This window comes from Poromitra crassiceps, assembly GCF_964638095.1.
Source record: "Poromitra crassiceps genome assembly, chromosome: 20".
Taxonomy (NCBI): domain Eukaryota; kingdom Metazoa; phylum Chordata; class Actinopteri; order Beryciformes; family Melamphaidae; genus Poromitra; species Poromitra crassiceps.
Window position 1 is genome coordinate 8,336,963 of NC_139637.1, and position 25,383 is coordinate 8,362,345.

Below are 25,383 nucleotides of genomic sequence, written 5' to 3' on the forward strand. Positions count from 1 at the left end.
CCATTGTTCCATTGTTATTGTCACATGACCCCACAGCTTCACTTCTCCCTCCCTAGAGAGCTCTCACACACACACACACACACACACAAACACACACACACACACACACACACACACACACACACACACACACACACACACACACACACACACACACACACACACACACACACACACACACACACACACACACACACACACACACACACACACACACACACACACACACACACACACACACACACACACCTCCATAGAGAGTTGCGCGCTGCAGTTTAATCTGCCGAGTGTGGGAAAAAAACAGAGTGGATGGACCAAACCACTTTGGCGCACATTGCGGGGGTGGGGGGTGTCAACAGCCTATCAGAATGCGGTTTGTGTGGTGGCCACGTGGGTCACTTGTAAATCTGACCAATCAACAACCACACACGTGAATATCAAGCGCTAGACAGAAGAATGGACGCATTGCAAAACGTTGTAAAATGTGTCTCTAATCTTGATATGAAACAGTTAGAGATGAGGTGTAGAGGCTCTGCTGTGCTGTGGCAACATGTTGGAAGTTAACTGAAATCATTTGACTCCTCAAATCATCAAACTCACAGTTTTTACCACAACAATCAGCAAATGAATCAGGATGATTTCAGCCACAGCTGCACACGCACACACACACACACACACACAGACGAGCGCGCGCAGACACACGCAGACACACACAGACGAGCGCGCGCAGACGCACGCATGCACACACACACACACACACACACACACACACACACACACACACACACACACACACACACACACACACACACACACGTTTTGTATTAAATAATAGTGAAATAAGCAGAATGGGTCAGATTTGTTTAATAGCAGATGTTGATACTTATATGCACACTACACACTCATCTCTTCATGACCTCATATCAACAAGATATGATTTGATTTGAGGAACATTGTAATCACATGTTAAGTCAAAGTTACCGAATATAAAAAGTATAGAATCAAATGTTTGAAACCAACACGATCAAACAATGTGAATTTAACCTTAAATTGTTGGAAACATGAGAGATGTTTAGTTTGGTGACATGAATAAAATACAAACATAACAAAGGTCCAAAAGAAAGAGATTTTAACCTGTCAATCATCAACAACAGACTGTGTGTGTGTGTGTGTGTGTGTGTGTGTGTGTGTGTGTGTGTGAGATCCTGTACAGAGTGAAGCATCATGTCAGCAGCTGTGTTTGGTCACAGTGTTTCTCTCTCACTCCTCTAACACAGAGACACTGAGGCTTCATAAGGCCAGTCTAACCTAAACCCAGGGTACAGAGGTTCAGTGAAGGTGCAGTTGAACGTGTGGAGATGAATCAGTTTGTCAGAGGAAACTTTGTAGAAGGACAGAGAGCCAGCAGGCCAGTCAAGATACACTGCGACTCTGTTAGAGCGAGAGGAGGGTAGAGGTATGTCTGTGCCTCTCTTATTGTGACAGGCTCTGTAACCATCATCACAGCAGTACAGACTCCAGGACTTTTCATTCCCTCCAAGCATGCTGTCACCACCCTCTCCTCTCCTGCTGATTCCTCTGTAAGTCACTCCTATATCAACCGATCCTTCCCTCTTCACCTCCCAATAACAGCGACCAGTCAAACCATCTCTACACAGCAGCTGAGGCCTGCTGTCAAATCTCTCTGGGTGATCAGGATATGGCTGCTTCTCTCCCCTCGTCACCTTTCTGTTGTCTTCAGACAGGAGGAGGTGTCTCTCTGCTGTGTTTGGGTCCAGTGTGAGTTCACAGGCATCTGATGAGACAACAAGACTCAATACAGAATCTCTTTTGATTCTAATAGAGCTGTTTATTATCTGTTGATTTATGAACACTTTGACCTTTAATTTCTTCACACTTTCATGGTGACACATTCTATCAGCCATCATCTTCATTCACAGCAGGACTGAATGAAGAGATGTCACAAGCTGCTGTGAGGGACTTTCCATGTCAGCAGTTGACTGTTTAATACTTTATTTAGCTGAAACAAAGGAGGCTATTCTGATGTCTCTGTCAAAGCATAACACTGCTTTTAACACCATTGATATCATTTATATAGTCAAACATGTTCAAGTCCAAACTCTACTTCAATCTGCCTTTTCTCATGTTGATACCAGAGTAGGACACACACACACACACACACACACACACACACACACACACACACACACACACACACACACACACACACACACACACACACACCACATACACACACACACCTCACATCACCCCCCACATACACAGACACCTCACCTCACCCCCCACACACACACACACCTCAGCCCCCCCCACATACACACACACACACACACACACACACACACACACACACACACACACACACCTCACCTCACCCCCCACACACACAGACACCTCACCCCCCCCCCACATACATACACACACACACACACACACACACACACACACACACACACACACACACACACACACACACACACACACACAAACACACACACCTCACCTCACCCCCCACATACACAGACACCTCACCCCCCCCCACACACACACACCTCACCCCCCCACATACACACACCTCACCCCCCCACATACACACACACCTCAGCCCCCCCACACACACACAGACACCTCACCCCCCCCCACATACACAGACACCTCACCCCCCCCACACACACACAGACACCTCACCCCCCCCCACATACACAGACACCTCACCCCCCCCCACACACACACAGACACCTCACCCCACCACATACACACATACACCTCACCCCCCCACACACACACAGACACCTCACCCCCCCACACACACAGACACCTCACCCCCCCACACACACACAGACACCTCACCCCCCCCCACACACACAGACACCTCACCCCCCCCCACACACACAGACACCTCACCCCCCCCACACACACAGACACCTCACCCCCCCCACATACACGGACACCTCACCTCACCCCCCCCACACACACAGACACCTCACCCCCCCACACACACAGACACCTCACCCCCCCACACACACACAGACACCTCACCCCCCCCCCACACACACAGACACCTCACCCCCCCCACACACACAGACACCTCACCTCCCCCCCCACACACACACCTCACCCCCCCCCCCCACATACACAGACACCTCACCTCCCCCACACACACACACACAGACACCTCACACACACACAGACACCTCACCCCCCCCCCCACATACACAGACACCTCACCTCACCCCCCCCCACACACACACCTCACCCCCCCCCACATACACAGACACCTCACCCCCCCCCCCCACACACACACACACACAGACACCTCACCCCCCCCCCCACATACACAGACACCTCGCCCCCCCACCTCACACAGACACCTCACCCCACACACACACATCACCCCCCCCCACACACACACAGACAGCTCACCCCCCCCCCCACACACACACACCTCACCCCCCCCACACACACACACAGACACCTCACCCCCCACACACACACACACACACAGCTCACCCCCCCCACACACACACACAGACAGCTCACCCCCCCACACACCTCACCCCCCCCCCACACACACACACAGACAGCTCACCCCCCCACACACAGACACCTCACCCCACCCACCCACACACACACCTCACCACCCCCCCATACACACACACACACACAGACAGCTCACCCCCCCCCCACACACAGACACCTCACCTCACCCCACACACCTCACCCCCCACACACAGACAGCTCACCCCCCCCCCCCAACACACACAGACACCTCACCCCCCCCACACACACCTCACCCCCCCACACACACACACCTTACGTCAAGTTTCATGCTATTCGGCATAGCACCACCTACTGGCAAACACAGAAAGCGCTTTATCTCGATAACCGTTAGTCCGATCAACTTCAAACTTGGGGAAAGCGCTTGGGGCAGGGGTGGGCAACATGTTTTTCCTGAGGGCCATACTGACTTACATCAAGTAAGTGAAGGGCCACACATTGGAGACCATACCTGCCAACACTCCTGATTTTCACGGGAGTCACCCTATTTTTAACCATCTCTCCTGTTGTGATTGGTAATTTCTTGTTAATCTCCTGATATAATAGTGATACAAATCCAATGGCTGTAGCAGATGAGTTTTATTAACATAATTCTGCCTTTTATTGAGTTTTTGGGGGTCGTTTTGTTTTTCTTTGAGTCCGGGCCTGGGGCCAAATGTGGCCCCAGGCCCGCTAGAAATGAACTGTTATAACAGAAGTGGAGTATTGGCCAGAATGACATGAACATTTGGACACTTATTCAGCAGGTATCTTGTATGTTGTGTTCAGGTGCAGTGTAAAAAAAAAAAAAAAAAAAAAAAAATGCAATTCCATCGTGGGCCACACCGCATGCGTGGGCTGTATTTTGCCCATGTGTGGCTTAGGGGGACCTGATAGAGTGCAGTGCTGAATTTGTGCAATTGGCATAGCGCCACCTACTGGCAACACAAATTTTGTTTATCTCGAGAACCATTCGGCGGATCGACTTCACACTCGGGGAATGCGCTGAGGGGGACATCACGGATTTCAGTGCCGGATTTCATGCAATTCGGCATAGTGCCACCTACCGATACCTTACACACACACACACACACACACACACACACACACACACACACACACACACACACACACACAGACACACACACACACACAGCATAATACCAGCAAACTAGATTATCAGGCCGCATAGCGGCCTGATAATCAAGTATGTTATATATCCTATAATAAAATTGCCTAGATGGATGGGCGATTTGATTTAGTTTTGTGTCACGAAAGTGACATCGCCCGATGTCACTTTGGTGACGTTCAGTTCCCAAAAAATACCCTTAGACCTCAGGGGCCGGTTGCACCAAATGGTCTTAACTATGCCTGGTCGTAACTCCTACGTCGGTCTTAGTTAAGACCAGTCTTTAGAGTGGATTTACGCCTGTTGCACCAACAGGGCTTACGTCTGGTCTTAACTATGCTGGTCGTAGCAATGCGCGTCCATGTGAATTGCCAGGGAATGCCCCCTGATTGGATGATGTTGCAAAAATGTGCCTCGCGACCTGCTTGGAGCGCACTGTGCCACTACGCTCTATCAGCCACTACTGTATGTGCATCACTACACTACACTCCTCCCACCCTCCCTCGCTCCGGGGGAAAAATGGCGGCGATTGAGCCAGACAGACAGTCTGAATGAAATTGAATGTAACATTCCCAATTCTATGTATTAAATTCAAAAAAATTAACGGCAACATTTGGGAAGGCTAAGCCACACAACTAGTTTGTTGTAATCTAACATCATGCTTCAAAGACGGAGAACTGGCTGTGTTACGACGATGACGGTAAGGACTCAAAAAGATCTCCGCTGATAAGACACGGAGATCTCTGTTACAGGCAGGCGCTACGCCTCCTTCTGACCAGGCGTAAGAGTTACGCCTGGTCGTAGTGAAAAGAAGGCTTAAGCCGTCTTGGTGCAACCGGCGTAGCTGTTAGGTCGTAAAGTTACGACCAACTTAGCTTAAGACCAGTGTAAGACCAGTTGGTGCAACTGGCCCCAGGGTGTTAATATCCCTATAATATTCCTATAGGGGTTGACAGTGTGTCTGTGACCTGAGGGTGTTAATATCCATATAATATTCATATAGGGGTTGACAGTGTGTCTGTGACCTGAGGGTGTTAATATCCCTATAATATTCCTATAGGGGTTGACAGTGTGTCTGTGACCTGAGGGTGTTAATATCCATATAATATTCCTATAGGGGTTGACAGTGTGTCTGTGACCTGAGGGTGTTAATATCCCTATAATATTCCTATAGGGGTTGACAGTGTGTCTGTGACCTGAGGGTGTTAATATCCATATAATATTCCTATAGGGGTTGACAGTGTGTCTGTGACCTGAGGGTGTTAATATCCCTATAATATTCATATAGGGGTTGACAGTGTGTCTGTGACCTGAGGGTGTTAATATCCCTATAATATTCATATAGGGGTTGACAGTGTGTCTGTGACCTGAGGGTGTTAATATCCCTATAATATTCATATAGGGGTTGACAGTGTGTCTGTGACCTGAGGGTGTTAATATCCATATAATATTCCTATAGGGGTTGACAGTGTGTCTGTGACCTGAGGGTGTTAATATCCATATAATATTCCTATAGGGGTTGACAGTGTGTCTGTGACCTGAGGGTGTTAATATCCATATAATATTCCTATAGGGGTTGACAGTGTGTCTGTGACCTGGGGGTGTTAATATCCCTATAATATTCCTATAGGGGTTGACAGTGTGTCTGTGACCTGGGGGTGTTAATATCCCTATACTATTCCTATAGGGGTTGACAGTGTGTCTGTGACCTGAGGGTGTTAATATCCCTATAATATTCCTATAGGGGTTGACAGTGTGTCTGTGACCTGAGGGTGTTAATATCCCTATAATATTCCTATAGGGGTTGACAGTGTGTCTGTGACCTGAGGGTGTTAATATCCCTATAATATTCCTATAGGGGTTGACAGTGTGTCTGTGACCTGAGGGTGTTAATATCTATAATATTCCTATAGGGGTTGACAGTGTGTCTGTGACCTGAGGGTGTTAATATCCCTATAATATTCCTATAGGGGTTGACAGTGTGTCTGTGACCTGAGGGTGTTAATATCCCTATAATTTTCCTATAGGGGTTGACAGTGTGTCTGTGATCTGAGGGTGTTAATATCCCTATAATATTCCTATAGGGGTTGACAGTGTGTCTGTGATCTGAGGGTGTTAATATCCCTATAATATTCCTATAGGGGTTGACAGTGTGTCTGTGACCTGAGGGTGTTAATATCCCTATAATATTCCTATAGGGGTTGACAGTGTGTCTGTGACCTGAGGGTGTTAATATCCCTATAATATTCCTATAGGGGTTGACAGTGTGTCTGTGACCTGAGGGTGTTAATATCCCTATAATTTTCCTATAGGGGTTGACAGTGTGTCTGTGATCTGAGGGTGTTAATATCCCTATAATATTCCTATAGGGGTTGACAGTGTGTCTGTGATCTGAGGGTGTTAATATCCCTATAATATTCCTATAGGGGTTGACAGTGTGTCTGTGACCTGAGGGTGTTAATATCCCTATAATATTCCTATAGGGGTTGACAGTGTGTCTGTGGTGCTTAAACCCAAACCCGTTCGGAGCCCAAGTGGCGCGTGGGTCAGAGTCCGTTTCAGACTGAAAACATAACTGAGATGACAGGTTGAGAGGCGGGTCATAGTAGCATGTCGATGATTTTATTTGACAATTCTGGGGACTGGATTGGGCTTTGACCAATCCTGGCGTGTTCCACCCCCAAATCGAGTGGGATTCAGCGTGTTGTGGCGCTCTCCTCGGGAAGAGCCTGGTGATGTGAGGTTTAGTGGCTGAGTGGAGCTCAGCGAGCCGCAGGCAGCCAGCTGCCGGAGCGGAGAGTGCAGCCTGTCGGCCTGGAATCTCCGAGGTGCGACCCCTGACAACCAGGCTCTCAGGCACGCGCCATTAACGCTATTGTGGTAAATACAATATTCCTGGAATGCGAGTTTTAACGAGCCAGTTACATTTCTTTGCATTCTTAGGCATAACCGTTTTCTTTATTGTGTATATCAACATACAAATGGCCAAGTTAGTAGTTAGTTTATGGGATAGGAATTCTGCCAGATGACAGGCACTAGGCGCCATTTTCTCCTTCATTTAGAAGAGAAAATTATGCTGAAATGAAGATTTGATTGACAGCTGCCATGTCGTGATATGATTGGATGAAATTGGGTAGAAATGTTATAGTACTATGTGACTTCAGCAAACTTTAGTTTACGGTTATGAATGAAATCTTGAAAAATTAACTTTTGATGTGAAAAAGTGTGAAAAACTAAAGAAATTAGATTTTTGTGATTTTATTTGGCATGCATAGGTGCATTGCATACCCAGGTATTTGAACTAAAATAAAATAAAAGTCATTTTTGGGTTCAGCTCGACTTTAAAGCCCCATTCAGCAACTTTTCCAAGTTTTGCTATTGGGGAAACTGCGCCCTCTGGGTGCAATAGTCTGTATCAGTATCGCCATTCAAAGTCAACAAAACACAGCGCCAGAAAGCTCTATGTACATGTGACATTGGGTACTCACCACATGGTTACATGCTGCTATTCCGACATGCCTCTACTTAGACATTGACGTCTAATTGTCGGAGTGGTGGCATTTCCATTTTTTTTCAAACGTGCCACTACTACGACAATTTTTTTTCCATTGTCGCAGTAGCGGCACCTTACTTTTTTTTCAAACATTCCCCCATTCCGACATGAGGTAATTAATATAAATGTCATTACTAGGCTATTATCATCACAAGTTGCATTGCGAGTTTTCGCCTGCGACTTGAATTGATAACCACTGATTTCCATAGGCTATAGGCTATTTGTTTATTTTACAGGGGCAGCCAGTCAATCCAGGCTCGTTTTGATTTGAGACGGGAGGATCACGTTTTCCTGGCACAGCCACAATACGAAAGTTTTCCCTATAGCAATTTGTAACATTTATACAGGCTAGAGAAGCATCTGTCGGCCACGTAGTGATATAACACTTATTATTTCGTTTTATTTTTTCTTCGCCCATTATGCTTGCGGTGCACTGTTTCAGCACCATGGAGCTGTCAGGTAATTTTGATTAGGGCGATCACTAACTATTCATATGAGTGTTCCTCCGCATGTTCTGTTTTGATCTAAAACAGTTAAAAACACGCACATCCAAGTCGCATCCGACAGGTGCAGAGGAAATTAACTATATATTTGTATGTGTTATTTTCCATTTATATGACTGGATTGTGATAGAAAAAAAGGTCAAACTGTTTTACACCGGCTGTCTGTTTTTAACCTGACGCTGCCAGATGGACGGTATAGCTCCACATAGGTTTCACTAAACCAGTCGATCTGGGTTTGAAGTCACCAGACCCGCTGACGGAGGCGGGCACTTTGTCCAAGCTACTTGGCAGGTGATTGGATGACCCATCTGTCTATCACCGCTGGTGGGTGTTAACTTTAACCAATCAGATCGCGGAAGGTGCCTGTGGATGATCTCCGTGGTATTCATTGATTGAGTCCTCGCGGTCGTAAAGTCACCTTCGAAGCATTTAGTTAGATTATAACGAACTAGTTGTGTGGCTTAGCCTTCCCAAATGTTGAGGGTCGTTTTTTAGAATTTAATACATAGAATTGGGAACGTTACATTCAATTTCATTCACTGCCTGTCACTTCCGCGGCAGCAGCCATGTTGACGAGTGAAAAGAACTACAAAGACCATGTACCCACTACTTGCCCAGACGAGCCAGAGCCCGCCTACGGCCGCCGCTGATTGGTCGAGCCGGCATGGCTCGACCAATCATCTTAACTGCCTGTGCAGGTCCAGACCGTCACGGAGAACCAAATGCAATGTGAGTTCACGTGACGGGCGGTTTACCAGGCTAGTCTGTTTTAGCTTGCGGCTCTTATTTATCAAATACAATAGCCTAATACCAAACTCAAAAACACATTAACTGTAGGCTAAATTCTAACTTCATCAAATGAACGGAACGGATACCCTAACATGACAACGAAAATATATAGGAAACGAAAACAAATAGGCCTGCTTTAATAATTAATAATTAATTAATGGCTTTCTTTAGCGGAGAAATCACCTCCACCGACAGCTAATAGGTGGCGGCCAGCAGTTTCTCACCAGTTCTTACTTAGTCTATACTTTCCCTGCGGCTAGGCTATATCAAGCGAAATTAAACAATATATTTGAATGGCTTTACAGAACTTGTGCATGGCTGTGGGTTATATAGGCAGAGGCGATTTGTGCTGCGTGAATGTTGCAAATATTGATCTCACTCTCTCTCTCTCTCTCTCTCTCTCTCTCTGAAAAATGTAGGCTAATATGTTGCTGCTGCTGCTGCCGCTGCGCAGTCACCAACTTATAATTTATTTTTACTGTCAGACTCGAATGTGTGCATATATCTGAGCCTATTAGACTCGAGCTTTCCCTCATGCAGTCTTTCAATGAAGTCTCACAACCTCGAGATTTTGCTGTTTGCACTCGCCGACTCGCCCCATGAGCGGGGAACATAGGACCCTTTTTCGGGAGCGGGGAACATAGGACCCGGGGAACATAGAACCCGGGGAACATAGGCATGACCCCGTTGCGGGCATGTAGGCTATGTTGGCGAACCTAAACTGTCGGAATGGCGGTACTAAAATGTGTCGTAATAGGGGCACGTCGGGCATGTCGTAATAGAGGCATGTCGTAATAGGGGGATGTCGTAATAGAGGATTGTCGTAATAGGGGTATGTCGGAATGGAGGTTGCCCCCCTCACCACATGATGAAATAATAATCCAAACGTCATTTTCGTATCAAATCCGCACCGAGTTACTTCCTTGTTTTACTGAACACAGCGCTTCCGCTGTACAGAGCATGCGCGGTATGCCGCTCATGCTGTCTACGAGATGCAGGCACAAAATGCTTAGTGCCAGGAGAGGCCTTTGGAGGGTGGTGTGTGACCAATAGAGGCAACATTCTGCCTCTTAGAATACACTGGACCATCTTATATTAAGGTGAAAAAGTTACTGATGGGGGTTTTAAAGCTCCCCTCCTGTCAGTTACTCCTCCTTGTTTCACCTTTTATGTTCTATGAAAACATACATGTGCACACGCTGTAACAACACTCATCACCATTTGTGCCAAAGAGCTTACATTGATAAGAAGCAAAGCCTAACAGTTTGTTCCACTGCAACATAATGACTGGAGGCGCTGTTGTAAAAGAAGCAGAACAGTCCTCGATAGGTCCTCTGACAGATCAGGTCGTTAAGTTTATTATGTCCGAGGAGTCTATTTAATGAGCAACTTTCAAGTGATAAAGGACAAAAGCTGGTTATGACAACTATGATGTCACTCAGTGGTGATGGCTAAGTAGGTGGGCCTGAGTAATCATCAGTGATGTCACTCAGTGGTGATGGCTAAGTAGGTGGGCCTGAGTAATGTCATCAGTAATGTCACTCAGTGGTGATGGCTAAGTAGGTGGGCCTGAGTAATATCATCAGTAATGTCACTCAGTGGTGATGGCTAAGTAGGTGGGCCTGAGTAATGTCATCAGTAATGTCACTCAGTGGTGATGGCTAAGTAGGTGGGCCTGAGTAATGTCATCAGTGATGTCACTCAGTGGTGATGGCTAAGTAGGTGGGCCTGAGTAATGTCATCAGTAATGTCACTCAGTGGTGATGGCTAAGTAGGTGGGCCTGAGTAATGTCATCAGTGATGTCACTCAGTGGTGATGGCTAAGTAGGTGGGCCTGAGTAATATCATCAGTGATGTCACTCAGTGGTGATGGCTAAGTAGGTGGGCCTGAGTAATGTCATCAGTAATGTCACTCAGTGGTGATGGCTAAGTAGGTGGACCTGAGTAATATCATCAGTGATGTCACTCGAAATGTTCACAACAGCATGGGCTTCAGGAAAGCCCTTTGAGCCTGTATGATAGGACACATTTAGTTCAGCTTCTCCTTATATTTACGCATCTACTTCTTCCTTTCTTCTTTCACAAGCAAAAGACCAGGCAAGGCCCGACAACAGTCCTAAGGTCAGTTAGGGAAGCTGGCTCTATTGAAATCTTCAAAACTACACTCAAAACCCATTTATTTTCCCAATCATATGGTTGTGTTTGATGGTGTCATTCTCTGGAAACATTTATTAGCGGTTGAGTAAATATAATCCTGAATTGCTGAGCGGGCTGTCTCAAGCCAGCAATATCAGTATAAACTTAGATTTAGACCTAATTTAATAATATGGCATCAGTCGACCCAGTAGCTTAGATAGAAAATCTAATAGCACAATAGAACAAACGTAGTCCTGAACTGCTGAGCGGGCTATCTCAAGCCAGCAGTATCAGTCTAAACTTAGACCTAGACTACCTAGACCTGAATTAGCAGTATAGTATTAGTCATCCTAGTAGTATGGACAGAATATCTAATATCCGCTGAATAAACTCAGTCCTGAACTGCTGAGCGGGCTGTCTCAAGCCAGCAGTATCAGTATAAATCTAGACTTGATTTTGTAGTATAGTATCAGTTGTCCCAGGAGTATAGGCAGGAAATTATTAGCTGCCAAACTTAGTTCCACCTCTGTGCAGATTCCTTCGTACTGGCTCTCCCATCTTCTCTCTCTCCTCCTCAGGTGTCCTTCACTGGCCTGAATTGCACCCCCGCCCGCCCGTCGAGCGCCACCGCAGCCCTCGATCCGATCGTCATCGTCCTGGCCACCTGTCGTCACTCTGGCCCATCTACCCACTCCTCCTTCGCCTCCCCCCCTTCCCCGACCTCATCATCACCACCGACCCCTATCCTCCCCCCCAGCCTCATCATCACCACCGGCCCCTATCCTCCCCTCCTCTCATCTCGGTTGATGCCACCAATGCAGACTCATGGATCCCTCAGATCACCCTCGTGTCATTTTCCCCCTTTTCAGCTAGCTAATTGGCTAGTATTCCCTGAACTTACTAACACTTAAAGACTCAATTTTCTATTTCTTTTTGGAATCTACCTTTTTACACTTTCAACTTTCTTCCCTGATCTTAGGATCATTTAACTCATTGAGTGCCAAGGACGAGTATGTTCGTCAATTCAGATACTAACGTAGAGTGCCAAGGACGAGTATGTTCGTCAATTGCGTTTTTTGACGGTGGGACGTGGATCAAAGCCTCAGGCATCTCCTGTACAAATATTGTAGCTATTGAAGGTGTATAACCTATTTTACGGACTCATTAGGTGGCGACAGTGCTCTCCAGATTAGAGAAAGGTCCGGAAAACAGCAGGAAAAAGCCCCGTGATGAAAGAGAAACCGCTCATGCTGCAGCCAGAGCCATATAGATTGCTCTGTCTGGAGCTGACGTTGGCTGCAAACAGCAGTCAATCCGCGCCCACAACTGAGCCCCTCTGCCTCTGTCTGTCTGCATAGTTTCTCCACACGTGTCGCGCTGGGAGCCGGCGCACAAAAACGGAGCACTCCGAAAATAGACTGGGTGCGTGTTAGGCTGTGTGTTAGTGTGGGGAGGAGTTTGCAGCTCAGGGGGGGAGAGGGGGGTGGGGCACGCAGGGCACCACACAACTACACCACGTCACTACATCAGAAAATATTATCTTCAGAGTCAGTGAATGTGCTTGAAATGCTTCATTTCACAAAAGGCGGAATAACTCAGCTTCTAATTTGAAACGCCTGTATTTGCTCAAAACAACGTATCTTCTCCGGCTCATAACTAAAGAACGGAAAATGGTATCAATAAACTTCTTTTTGCTGATGATACAATAGAGTCAGCTCGTTCTTTGTGCGTGTTCGGTGTTTACATAGTAATATCACACAATATTCTGTGGGCCTCGAGAAATCACTGAAAACGCTCTGAAACTCTGGCACTGGGAGCGTCCGTTCTCCAAAAGTGGCTGGCACTCAATGAGTTAAAGACTACATTTTCGTATTGCTTTTGTTGGACTCCTATTTACATTTTCAATTTTCTGTTTTGTAAATTGTATTTCTATAATGTGAAACTCTGTAAATGGTTAGCCCGGCATCTTCTCGGCCTGTCCCGGAGGGGGGTCCATAGTTGGGCCCCTACAGCACATCGGCCCTCACAAGGTTCCTCCTCAGCCAACAAGTCACTGAGGCAATCCATGTGGTGTGCACTGGGGGTAGGGGGGTGCCGCTGTGTCCCGGCCTGGCCTTCTCTCCCACGCCTTATGTGTGTGGGGGCGGGGGCCGGGGTGGGGGGCATCGGTGCCCTCCATCACTGGTAGAGGGATGCCGGTAGGTTAGAATAGCTTAGGTAGGCGATAGATTAGCTACAGCCTAACTGTAGGCTGTAGACCTGTTATAGTGTTCAGGCTAAAATCAGACTAGAGCAGAATAGGACAGGGCAGACTAGGCTGTAGATTAGCTAGATTCCCTGTGTTCTAGTTAGTTCTGGTTAATGGCTAGAGTAGTCAGATTGTCTGATTTGCTCCCCCCTTTTCCTGCTCTCTCCTCTCTCACACTCTAAAGCAGTGGTTCTCAACTGGTGTAGCCTCAGGACCCACTATTTTCCTTGTCATGAAGTCGCGACCCAAATTTCAGATTTTTTTTTAAACCACTCTAATTTATTGCACAAAAAATAGCGCATTAATTTAATACACAATGCCTTCATGCAATGTTATAAACCTCAAATGAACAAAAAAGTGCAACAGAAGTGCAACTAGGGCTAACAACCAATTGAAATAAGGCAGACTTGAATTACAGGCCTATATGTTTTTGAATTTAAACAAGTCAAACTGGTCATGCTCAGAAAGTCTTATTTGAACTGTATGAAATATGAAATAAAAGGCAGATTTATCTTGAATTACATGCCTATATGCCTAATAATAATAATAATAAAACAAGTTAACCTGGTCATGCTAATCCAGTTTCAATAGTCTGAATTTAACTAATATGACATAAAAAGGAATCACAGGCAGGCTATATGCTTTTTAGTTAAACTGGTCATAACTTTTAATTAAACTGGGGCCATGCTAATCCAGTTTCAATCATCTGAATTGAACTAAAATTAAATATGAAATGAAAAGGCAGACTTCTCTTGAATTACAGGCAGAGCATATGCTTCAGCTTGTTAAACAAGTAAAACTGGTCAGGCTAATCCAGTTTCAATAATCTGAATTTAACTCAAATGAAATATGAAAAAAAAAAAAAAAAAAAAAAAATTGGACAATGTCCGCGACCCAATCAAAACGGCCCCGCGACCCACCTTTGGGTCGCGACCCACCAGTTGAGAAACGCTGCTCTAAAGCATACCACTCATTCTACTCTAAAGCATCGCATCCCCTCCTTTCCCTGTTCTCTCCTCATACTCTCTCTCATACTCCCCCTGCTCTCCCTCCCCACCTCCTCCCCTTCCTGAACTATCCTCCTCCCCCACTATTCTAAAGCATGGCACCCATTCTCTTTATCTTTCCCCCTTCCCCTGCTCCTTCCCCACCTCTCCTTCCCTCCTCTCTCCTCCCCCACATTTCCCATTCCCTCCCCACCTTTTCCCTTTCCCTGCACTCTCCTCCCCCACATCCCCCGCTCTCCCTCCCTCCTCCCCTCTCCTGCTCTCTCTTTCCCCCTTCCCCTGCTCCTCCCCTTCCCTGCTCCCCCATATTTCCCATGCCCTACCCACCTCATCACTTTCCTGCTCTCTCCTCTCACATTCCTCCTGCTCTCCCTCCCCTGCACCACCTCTTCCCTCTCCTGATCTCTCCTCCCCCACTATTCTAAAGCATGGCACCCATTCTACCCTAAAGCATGGCACCCTTTCTATTCTATATTTCTATATTTTCTATATCTCTCTATCATATGATTGTTCAATGTGTTTTCCTTACTACTGTTGTGTCAGCTAGAATTAGCTAGACATATTTTCTGTGAAGTCCTCTGAGACATGCTTGTGAATTAGGGCTATACAAATAAACTTGACTTGACTATGGTCTCATGCAGCCACAGTAACGTACGTGCTATACTAGTTGACTGTTGTCTTTGCAGTGTGTTCAAGTGCACATTTTTGGCCGTGACACAGGAGACGTGAGGTGATGCCACAGTCGGCATTCTTTGTCTTTTGAAGTTTTGGTGGTGTGTTGCAGCCTTAAGATATCCGCTGGAGAAAATAAAATCCATGCACAGATTTACCTCCTATAGGTCCACAAATTTCACGTATATTATTAAAGTCCCTGGAAACCAAAATCCACAAAAACGTTCTAACTATGTTATTTAGGGTCTTATGTTAGTAATTATGTGCCTCCGAAATTATTATGCATTACTTTCAACCCAAAGCCTTAAAATCGACACTTTTCTACAATATTCTACAAGATACTTCCTCATTGAAGAGAGCAGTGCGCGAGGTGCTAAAATGCAGGAGCTTATGACGTCATAAGCTCTATATAACCTTTGTACACGCGCGCAACCCGCAGTCCCGCACATTCTGCCTCCATCTCTCTTCAGAGTTCTAGTGGTCCCACACCTTTTTGCAGCTAGCTAACTACGCATTGCGTCAACACAAAGGCTCTTTTAAGAACCAACATCTATCTATCTATCTATCTATCTGTCTATCTGCGAGTTTATCGCTTAGACTCGTCGGCGGTGTGTAGGAACCTTGAGAGGGAGAGCTCTCTCCTCTGCCTGCTGCGGCGCTGCTGTGTGAGTGTCAGTGTGTGGGTGCGCGCGTGCAGACAGATAGACAGATGACCGTCAGTCAGTACGCTATGCGCTGCGCGGAGCAACCTTATTTTTACAGTCTATATGGGAGCAACGCGCGAACACACACACACACACACACACACACACACACACACACACACACAATCTCTATTTACTTCTCTCTCTCTCCTCTGTCCCTCTCGGAGCAGAGGAGAGAGGTCTGAGAGAGGGACATTTCCCTGCTGCAGACGGGACACGCCCACACAGTCCGCGGGAGAAAATACACTCTAAAATATTATTGATTCTCATGAGTTTTGCCATGACTGTCAAACCTAAATTTATATACTTTGCAACGTTCATCATCGTTCAAATTTGGCTGGTGGCTTAGTAACATAGGGTCCTGTGATGTGATGAACTCAAAATGCTAAATAATAATAAAATATTTCTGGTTTCCAGTAGGGATGTTCATCAATTATCGAAAATCGATAATTGATCGTTAAGGATTGGAATCGATCCTGTGGCATTTGGATCGATTTTTTAATTATTAAAAAAAAAAAAAAAAAAAATTGGACTAGGTTTGGGTGGAATTCGTTCCTCCTCGCCCCACTCCATTGCACAGCCGACTAACGTGAGGTGGAGCTTCATATAGTCTCTAGTTTTCTGGCTGGGCACGGGCCTTTGTGCCAACAAAATTGTTTTAAACATGGGAAATTCACACCGGCATGCGCCGGGGACAGCAATGTTGGAGAGGAGACACATTGAAATAAAGAGTTCATTGAGGAGAACACGTTGTCTTTCGTATTTTCTGCCATAGGCATTCATTTTGTAAAAAAAAAAAAATTGAAAATTGAAAATTTTCTAAGTATTAACACGTTCACTGCCAACAACGAGTTGAGTCGTCAAACAGAATCCAACCGTTCACTGCCAACGACGAGTTGAGTCGTCAAAAAAAAAAAAAAAATTTTTTGACGGTGCTACGTGGATCAATGCCCCCCGCGTCTCCTATGGAGATATTGGAAGTATTGAATGTGTATAATCTATTTTACCGACCAGCTAGGTGGCGACGGTGCTCTCCCGACAGAGAGAAAGTCAACCAAAAGCAGCCGCCTCCCGCGGCTGCTTCCTCCATTCTCAAGGAAATGGCTTGGCGATTTTACAGTCATCAGTCACCAGACTCGCCCGAGAGCGGCCGCGCCAGCAGCAGCACACGGGGGATTGCAAATTTGCATAATAGATTATGGGTGAAACACACTTTGAAACGCCCGCAGAAAGGCCAGAATCGCACGCATTCCGAAAACCCAGAAACGAACGAGCCTCATTCTCATACTGTAGGCGGGGACGCTTTCGCGCTGCTGCGGTGGGGGGTTCCAGAAATGGACTGGGTGGGCAGCATAAAGCCTAGAGTCGCACGGGGCTTCATCGGGGCTCTCAAACCCAAGAGACGAGTGAGCCCTATCCACACTCGCTGCCAGGGAGGGAGGCTGCTCAAACTCGCTGCCAGGGAGGGAGGCTGCTCAAACTCGCTGCCAGGGAGGGAGGCTGCTCAAACTCGCAGCAGCAGCAGCAGAGCACTCGCTTGTGACAAACGCAGGCTGAAAGCCACTAGACACGCCCACGGAGGGAGGAGTTGAAGGAGAGGGCGTTCGGAACTATATTGTTTGGATGTCTGATCTCTCACTGATGCCAAAAATAAATGGTTAAAGTGACTGTTCTGCCTGTTTGATTGAATTTCACAAAACTGCGATTATCTCAGCTTTCACTCTCAGACGCTAAAACCATGCTGTACTCAACAGCTAATATCTACATAACTACTAACTCTACAAACTAACTCTTTTAGACAGAGAAAGCACACATTCTATTAGTACTTTTGTGAACTTTGTGTTCACAAACTCCAAGCAGAAAAGAATCCTCGGCTCTTGTAAAATGAGCCAGAATCCTCAAAAAACGGCTTGGCAGAAGCTACCTACAGCAAAAAAAAAACGGCTGGCAGTCAATGTGTTAATATGATCGATAATCGATAATTGATCGTTAATTTTCACCGATTATCGATTTTGGAAATTTTTCAAAATGAACATCCCTAGTTTCCAGGGACTCCGCCAGCGCCACACAGCTTCTGGCTCGCTGGTTGTTCGCCAGCGCATCCCAGTGCTTATAGTAAAAAATCTTGTCTAAAAGTATTAATATTGAACATATCACGTGTCTAATTTGCACTATTCAACACTGCATTTTCTCAGTGTCTCAGAAACACACTCGGCAAGTTTGAAGTCGATCGGACGAACGGCTCTCGAGATGTGTGATAAACAGAGAACATACAGACAGACAGTCATGCATTTATTAGGGAGATACACACTTACACTTCCTCACTCCTGGTTTCAACCTCTGGACTCCAGCATGGTCCACACTGTGGGGCAAACAAAGTCAGACCAGAGTATTCTATTTGAGGACAGAAACAAAACCTTCCCTATGAAGGGTTTTCCATATAATAGGGACCGTTTGTTGTTTATGGAAGGGGTCACTGGAGGAAATAGGGGAGGGTGATGCTTTTTAAATATATACCTGAGAGAGTCCAGTCTCCAGTGTGGATCCTCCAGTCCAGCAGAGAGCAGCTCCACTCCTGGGCCTCCTGGATGATTGTAGCTCAGGTCCAGCTCTCTCAGGTGGGAGGGGTTGGAGCTCAGAGCTGAGGCCAGAGAAGCACAGCCTTCCTCTGTAAGCAGACAGCCTGACAAACTGAGCGCGCGCGCGCGCGCACACACACACACACACACACACACACACACACACACACACACACACACACACACACACACACAATTAATCCATGTCAGACTTGATTAGTAGCCTACTGTGAAATTAGTTGTGATAATGCCGTCAAATTCTAGCAAAACGGTTACTGCCTCATACAGTTGACTGGTCAGCTCTGTGGTTATGTGCTGCAGTTTGAGAGTTCTCTACTCACTGTCTGACAGAATATTATAAGTTCTTTCTACTTTTTCAGGTTTCAACAACTGAGACAGCACAGAGAGGAAAGAATGAAATGCCCTCATGGAAAGTCATTCAGAGGGGCTATGAAAGGCTAAATGTTGGTATCACACCTGGTTTAAAAAATACATGGACAGAGAAAATCACCCACAGGTGTTTGTCTGCTGATAGTAATCTGTATGTAAAGCAGGATGTAAATGATAGTAATCTGTATGTAAAGCAGGAGGTAAATGATAGTAATCTGTAGGTAAAGCAGGATGTAAATGATAGTAATCTGTATGTAAAGCAGGATGTAAATGATAGTAATCTGTATGTAAAGCAGGATGTAAATGATAGTAATCTGTATGTAAAGCAGGATGTAAATGATAGTAATCTGTATGTAAAGCAGGATGTAAATGATAGTAATCTGTATGTAAAGCAGGATGTAAATGATAGTAATCTGTATGTAAAGCAGGATGTAAATGATAGTAATCTGTATGTAAAGCAGGATGTAAATGATAGTAATCTGTAGGTAAAGCAGGATGTAAATGATAGTAATCTGTATGTAAAGCAGGATGTAAATGATAGTAATCTGTATGTAAAGCAGGATGTAAATGATAGTAATCTGTATGTAAAGCAGGATGTAAATGATAGTAATCTGTATGTAAAGCAGGATGTAAATGATAGTAATCTGTATGTAAAGCAGGATGTAAATGATAGTAATCTGTAGGTAAAGCAGGATGTAAATGATAGTAATCTGTATGTAAAGCAGGATGTAAATGGCCCATCTGTTGATCAGGTTGAAGCACAACAACAATGCTGGCAGTTGTTGGGGAATGTTTGATTGGTGTGCTATGGGCTAAAGCAGGGATACTAAGACTGATAGGTAAGACTGAGTTACTCTTCCTCCCAGGGAAAGACTGCCCTCTAGCAGATCTCTCCATCTCCATCAGTCCCCATTACAGCCAGTCTCTTTTTGAGGCCAATGCGGAAGTTGCCATACTCTCAAATGGCCAGTGGGGGGTACAACTTGTGTGGCATCATCCCGGGAACGTCCATTCAACTCTATGTGAAACGAGCCAACTTCTCTCGCGGTCGCTGTCTTAAATAAACACTTTACAAATGAGTTTATGGTCTGAAAAAACAATTTCAAGTATTTTTCATGCTCTCAAGGCCCCAGTTTTTTTAATTATAGCCCCATTTCGAGGAAAATAGGCGATATACTTCGGATATTGGGGAACAGTAATACTTCCGCCCGTTAGAGGCAGCAATGTGCCGCAAAGGCATCTAGTCTGCGGAAAGTACACGAATAAGAAAACCTAGCAAAACAATGCTAGCAATTAGCAAGTCATACTTTAGCAAATTATCAGAAAATAGCGTTACTTTATGATATTTTAATAATGTTAGTAGACACACGTAACTGTATAGATGGCATACATGTAACGTGACGCTCATAACATGGCGGACCATTTAACGTTATCTAACGGTATGTAAAGTAGCCTAACGTTAAATGGTCTGTCCATGTTATACAGTAAGCGTCATAAGGTTATATGTTAACATGACATAACATCACAAGTTTTTGCAGACGTCGTTTGTTCAATTTGCTTTTCTGTATGGTATTGGACATTTAAAAATGATACACTTGTCGTGAGGCATCCGCCAAGCTCAGCAATTTGTCATCCTTATTTTAAAACATACTTTATCAGATCGATAGAACTCAACATAGCCTAAGGTCTTGCACGAATATGTCTACTGGTAAATTAGGCATATATAGATAATCTACCAAGCAACACTTGATACAAATATAGGTAACCATTTCACAGCAGTCCAGCCTACCATGGTGGAAAATTAACCATTCTTTAAGTTTGAATTATATCAAAATATATGTTGCATCGTGTAGCCTTTGTTTATGTCGAATTGTTACAGATAACCATATTTCAATAAATATAAATCATTCGTTGATTTGAAGCAGTCGGTTGGTTCTCCATCTTCTTCCTGGTCATTTTGTCCAAGCTGGTTCACTCGACATCAAATATCTTTATATCACATCTTATTAACAACCTGCCTGCTCTGACCAGACAACTATAATGGGCTCGTTCTATGATATTTGCGGTACATTCGGGTACATGATTTACTTTAGTACATAGCCTACACAACAAGGTTATTTGTTGGCAATGTTTACTGACAAAAGCACAGTGGCAGATACATACCAAATGGTTCAAAGTAAATCTATCAAAAGTCTCAAATCTGTCAGCATTTGGCTTATGTTATTGCAATATCTTAGGTTGAACAACTGATGGTCAGCAATATTCTCACAGTAATATGCACATGGGAATCAAAACGTAGCATTAATTTTCACAAATAATTTGACCAGGGGACAATGTGCCTCTGTTGTGTTGTGCTGTTCCTGCTCCACCATGGTACTCCGGCGGCCATCCCTTGAAGAAACAAACGACACCGTGTTATATTAATGACTATAACATAACGCCACCAAATGTCCGTTAAAATAGGCTATAGCAACGGTGCTCACCACCTTGCTCAAACGTTAGCACACGATGCTAATCGAGCTAGCGTTAGCTTACAAACATGAGCACCAAGTGCGCGATCAAATCTACCTCAGTTGTAAAGTTTAGAGTTTGCCCAGAGATAAGTATAATAGCAGTTTACCTTGTGGAGGGTTAGCAGCAGCTAGCAGGCTGGAGGCTTACACCAGGCACAATGCACCAGGATCACACCACACCATGGTCTCTTGGCCAGGCCCCGGACAAGACGGTGGTCGGCTGGCTGGACTCCTACTCGCCCATACCTTCGGACTAAAAGTTATTATATTTGTTGTCCTGGACCATTTCACCACTCCAGCCAGCCAGCGAGCAAGCTAGCAAACAGAAGCGAACAACAAGATGGCAGTCAGTTCAAGCCTGTGAGACAAATTCGGAAACTCCCCCGGCAGCCGCTAGGGGCAGCCGCCCCCTCCTTCTGCTTCTTCTTCTACTAGTATTTTAACAGCCCTCTCTCCCCGTACTTCCGTGTAGAATTAATCCATTCAACCAATCAACGATGAGCAGGAAGCGGGGATTCAAGCCTCATTTTGTTCCATCAAAACCCAATGGGTGACGTCACGTTGACATTGTCCAGTTCTATTATACAGTCCATGATCTCCATTGACAATACCACTGTACTTCCATCCCAAGCAGCTTCGCTTCGCTTCGGACGGTTTACGCCTCCACGTCGTCCAATAATTTCTGATAATGGACACCTCGTTGTGCATTAACCCTTACATAATCAGAATGAGAATGCAAACCCAATATCCAGTGTATTGGAGGTACTGTACAGCAAAAGGTAGAAATTCAGTTTCTTCAATTCAGTTCAGTTCTCAAATCTGGTCAGAGTAAACCCTCTTCCCAAACAAATCAATAAAGGATCTCTCTCCAAAAGAAAATTAACCTACTTATCCTGTGTGCACAAAGCCGACATGTTTGGTTACATTTATATCAATATAAATTAAGTAGGCTACATATAGTAAGTGCCTGGGTGGCAAGCAGACTGCAATACTTGACAATTTAGCTGGAGCTCAGTCAAACTTTATTTAATGAATGAATGAAACCTTTATTGCCCCTCAGGGAATTTGTTATGCACAGGGAGAGCCCAAAAAGAACACAGGCACACATAAAGCACAACATATAAAAATAAAAATATATAAGCATAAAATACATACATCATAAAAAAGCATAAAATTGCATGATCAATAAGGCACAAGGTGCAAGGTGCAAATTCAAAGTGCTAAGAAATCAAGCTATGAGCTAAAGCTTGTTAAGCAGCTGAATGCTGCGTGGGACGAAGGATTTAATGCCTTGTTTAGTTTTCATCCTGGGCATACAGTACCTTCGCCCTGAAGGCAAGAGTGCATACTCAGACCATAGGGGGTGCAGTGGATCACCTATGATATTTTCCGCCAATTTCCTGGTGTTCTGATCTGACATGATGGTAATATTGCACATTGGTTCACTAGTTATCTTACCTCCTAGTTTAGCGACCCTGTCTAATTTATTCTTGTTCTGCACACTTAGTGCTCCTCCCCAACACTGAATACAGAAAGTCAGAACACTCTGGATGCAGGTCTTATAGAACAGTATCTGCAAGGTTCTGTCCACTTTAAAACTTCTAAGTTTCCTTAGGAAGTAGAGACATTGTTGGGCCTTTGCAGACCTGGCATTGGTGTTGGCATTCCATGTGAGTTTACTATCAATAATAGTGCCCAGGTATTTGTACTCCTGTACTATTTCAATTGGTAAATTATTTATAGACATGGGGGACAGAGAAACCGGGTTTCGTCTAAAATCAAAGACCATTTCTTTGGTCTTTTTTGTGTTTAAAATCAGTGAGTTATCTGAGCACCAGTTATAGAAGTGGTCAATCACAGCTCTATAACTGGTCTCGTCGTCGTTCAAAAGGCCGATCAGGGCTACATCATCTGCAAATTTAATCATTGTACAATAGTCCAGGGGCCGGTTGCACCAACTGGTCTTAACTATGCCTGATCGTAACTCCTACGTTGGTCTTAGTTAAGACCATGGACTTACGCCTGTTGCACCAACACGGCTTATGTCTGGTCTTAACTATGCTGGTCGTAGCAATGCGCGTCCATGTGAATTGCCAGGGAATGCACCCTGATTGGATGATGTTGCAAAAAATGTGCCTCGCAACCTGCTTGGAGCACTGAGCCACTACGCTCTCTCAGCCACTACTGTAAAACACCCTCCCTCCTCCCACCCTCCCTCGCTCCGGGGGAAAAATGGCGGCGATTGAGCCAGAAAGACAGTCTGAATGAAATTGAATGTAACGTTCCCAATTCTATGTATTAACTTCTAAAAAACTAACGGCAACATTTTGGAAGGCTAAGCCACACAACTAGTTAGTTATAATCTAACGTCGTGCTTTCAAAGACGGCGAACTGGCGGTGTTACGACGATGGCGGTCAAAAAGGTCTCCGCAGAGATCTCTGTTACAGGCAGGCTCTACGCCTCCTCCTGACCAGGCGTAGGAGTTACGCCTGGGCGTAGTGAAAATAAGGCTTAAGCCGTCTTGGTGCAACCGGCGTAGCTGTTAGGTCGTAAAGTTACGACCAACTTAGCTTAAGACCAGTGTAAGACCAGTTGGTGCAACCGGCCCCAGATGACTAATTAAGTCGTTAATGTACAGTATGAACAATAGAGGCGCAAGGACGCAACCTTGTGGCACCCCGGTGTAAGTGCGGATGACAGATGATTGTCCTCCATGGACGTGGACATACTGTTGCCTCTCAGTAAGGAAGTTGTATATCCACCTTATGAGGATGTGATTCACACCCATGCTGCCCAGCTTCTCTGCCAGTCTGTCTACCTGGACAGTGTTGAAGGCAGATGAGAAATCGGCAAACAGTACGCGCACATACGACGACGGGGTTTCCAGATGTTTATAGACTTGGTTCAGAAGTGTTACTGTAGCGTCCTCCACGCCCCTCTTTGCTCTGTATGCGAATTGTAGAGCGTCCATGTGAACACTAGTTTCAGCTTTTAAGTGAGATAAAACGATTCGCTCGAAGCATTTAATTACTACTGGGGTCAGAGCTATCGGTCTAAAATCATTTAATTCAGTGGGCTTTGATTTTTTAGGCAGTGGGATTATTTTTGATGTTTTCCATGACCTTGGAATGACTTGGGAGTCCAGTGAAGCCTGAAAGAGTCTGGTGAATACAGGGCTTAACTGTTCACAACACTTCTGCAGTGTTAACAGAAGGGATGAGGAAGCGCTGCGTGGGTCCTTAGTAAAATCACTGAAACAGGTGCTCTTTGGTGAGGGTGGAGAGAAGCATGAGAAAAAGTTCAAGTTGGATCCTTGTAAAAGACAAAAAATGGAGTAGAGTACAGGAAAAACTTAAAGTTAAAAAGCCTTTATTGTGGCATGGCTAAATCTTACACAATTAACACTTTGAGTGCCACGCCCCTTGGGCAAAAGGTTGCTGTACTGTGCCACATAGGCCGCAATGCATTTTAATATAGCCATATCATTTTTTGTGTTCCTCTTATATGGACAACCAATAGCCTTTATGAAACTTTGAACCCTTCTGTTTCATTTAAAAAAAAAACTGTGTTTATAAACCGTTCCATTTTGGAAATACACCCC

General features: G+C 45.2%; 1 protein-coding gene across 1 annotated transcript in view; it reads right to left on the reverse strand.

Moving 5' to 3' along the window:
* Positions 1 to 1,268: 1,268 nt before the first annotated feature.
* LOC310794825 (NLR family CARD domain-containing protein 3-like) overlaps positions 1,269 to 25,383 on the reverse strand; it is a gene marked incomplete at both ends in the record, with an annotated part of 55,064 nt that continues 30,949 nt past the window's right edge. Inside the window, 2 exons of the mRNA XM_083656879.1 lie at positions 1,269 to 1,778; positions 18,831 to 18,990. Coding sequence (XP_083513005.1) covers positions 1,269 to 1,778; positions 18,831 to 18,990 — 670 coding nt within the window. The remainder of the gene's footprint in view (positions 1,779 to 18,830; positions 18,991 to 25,383) is intronic.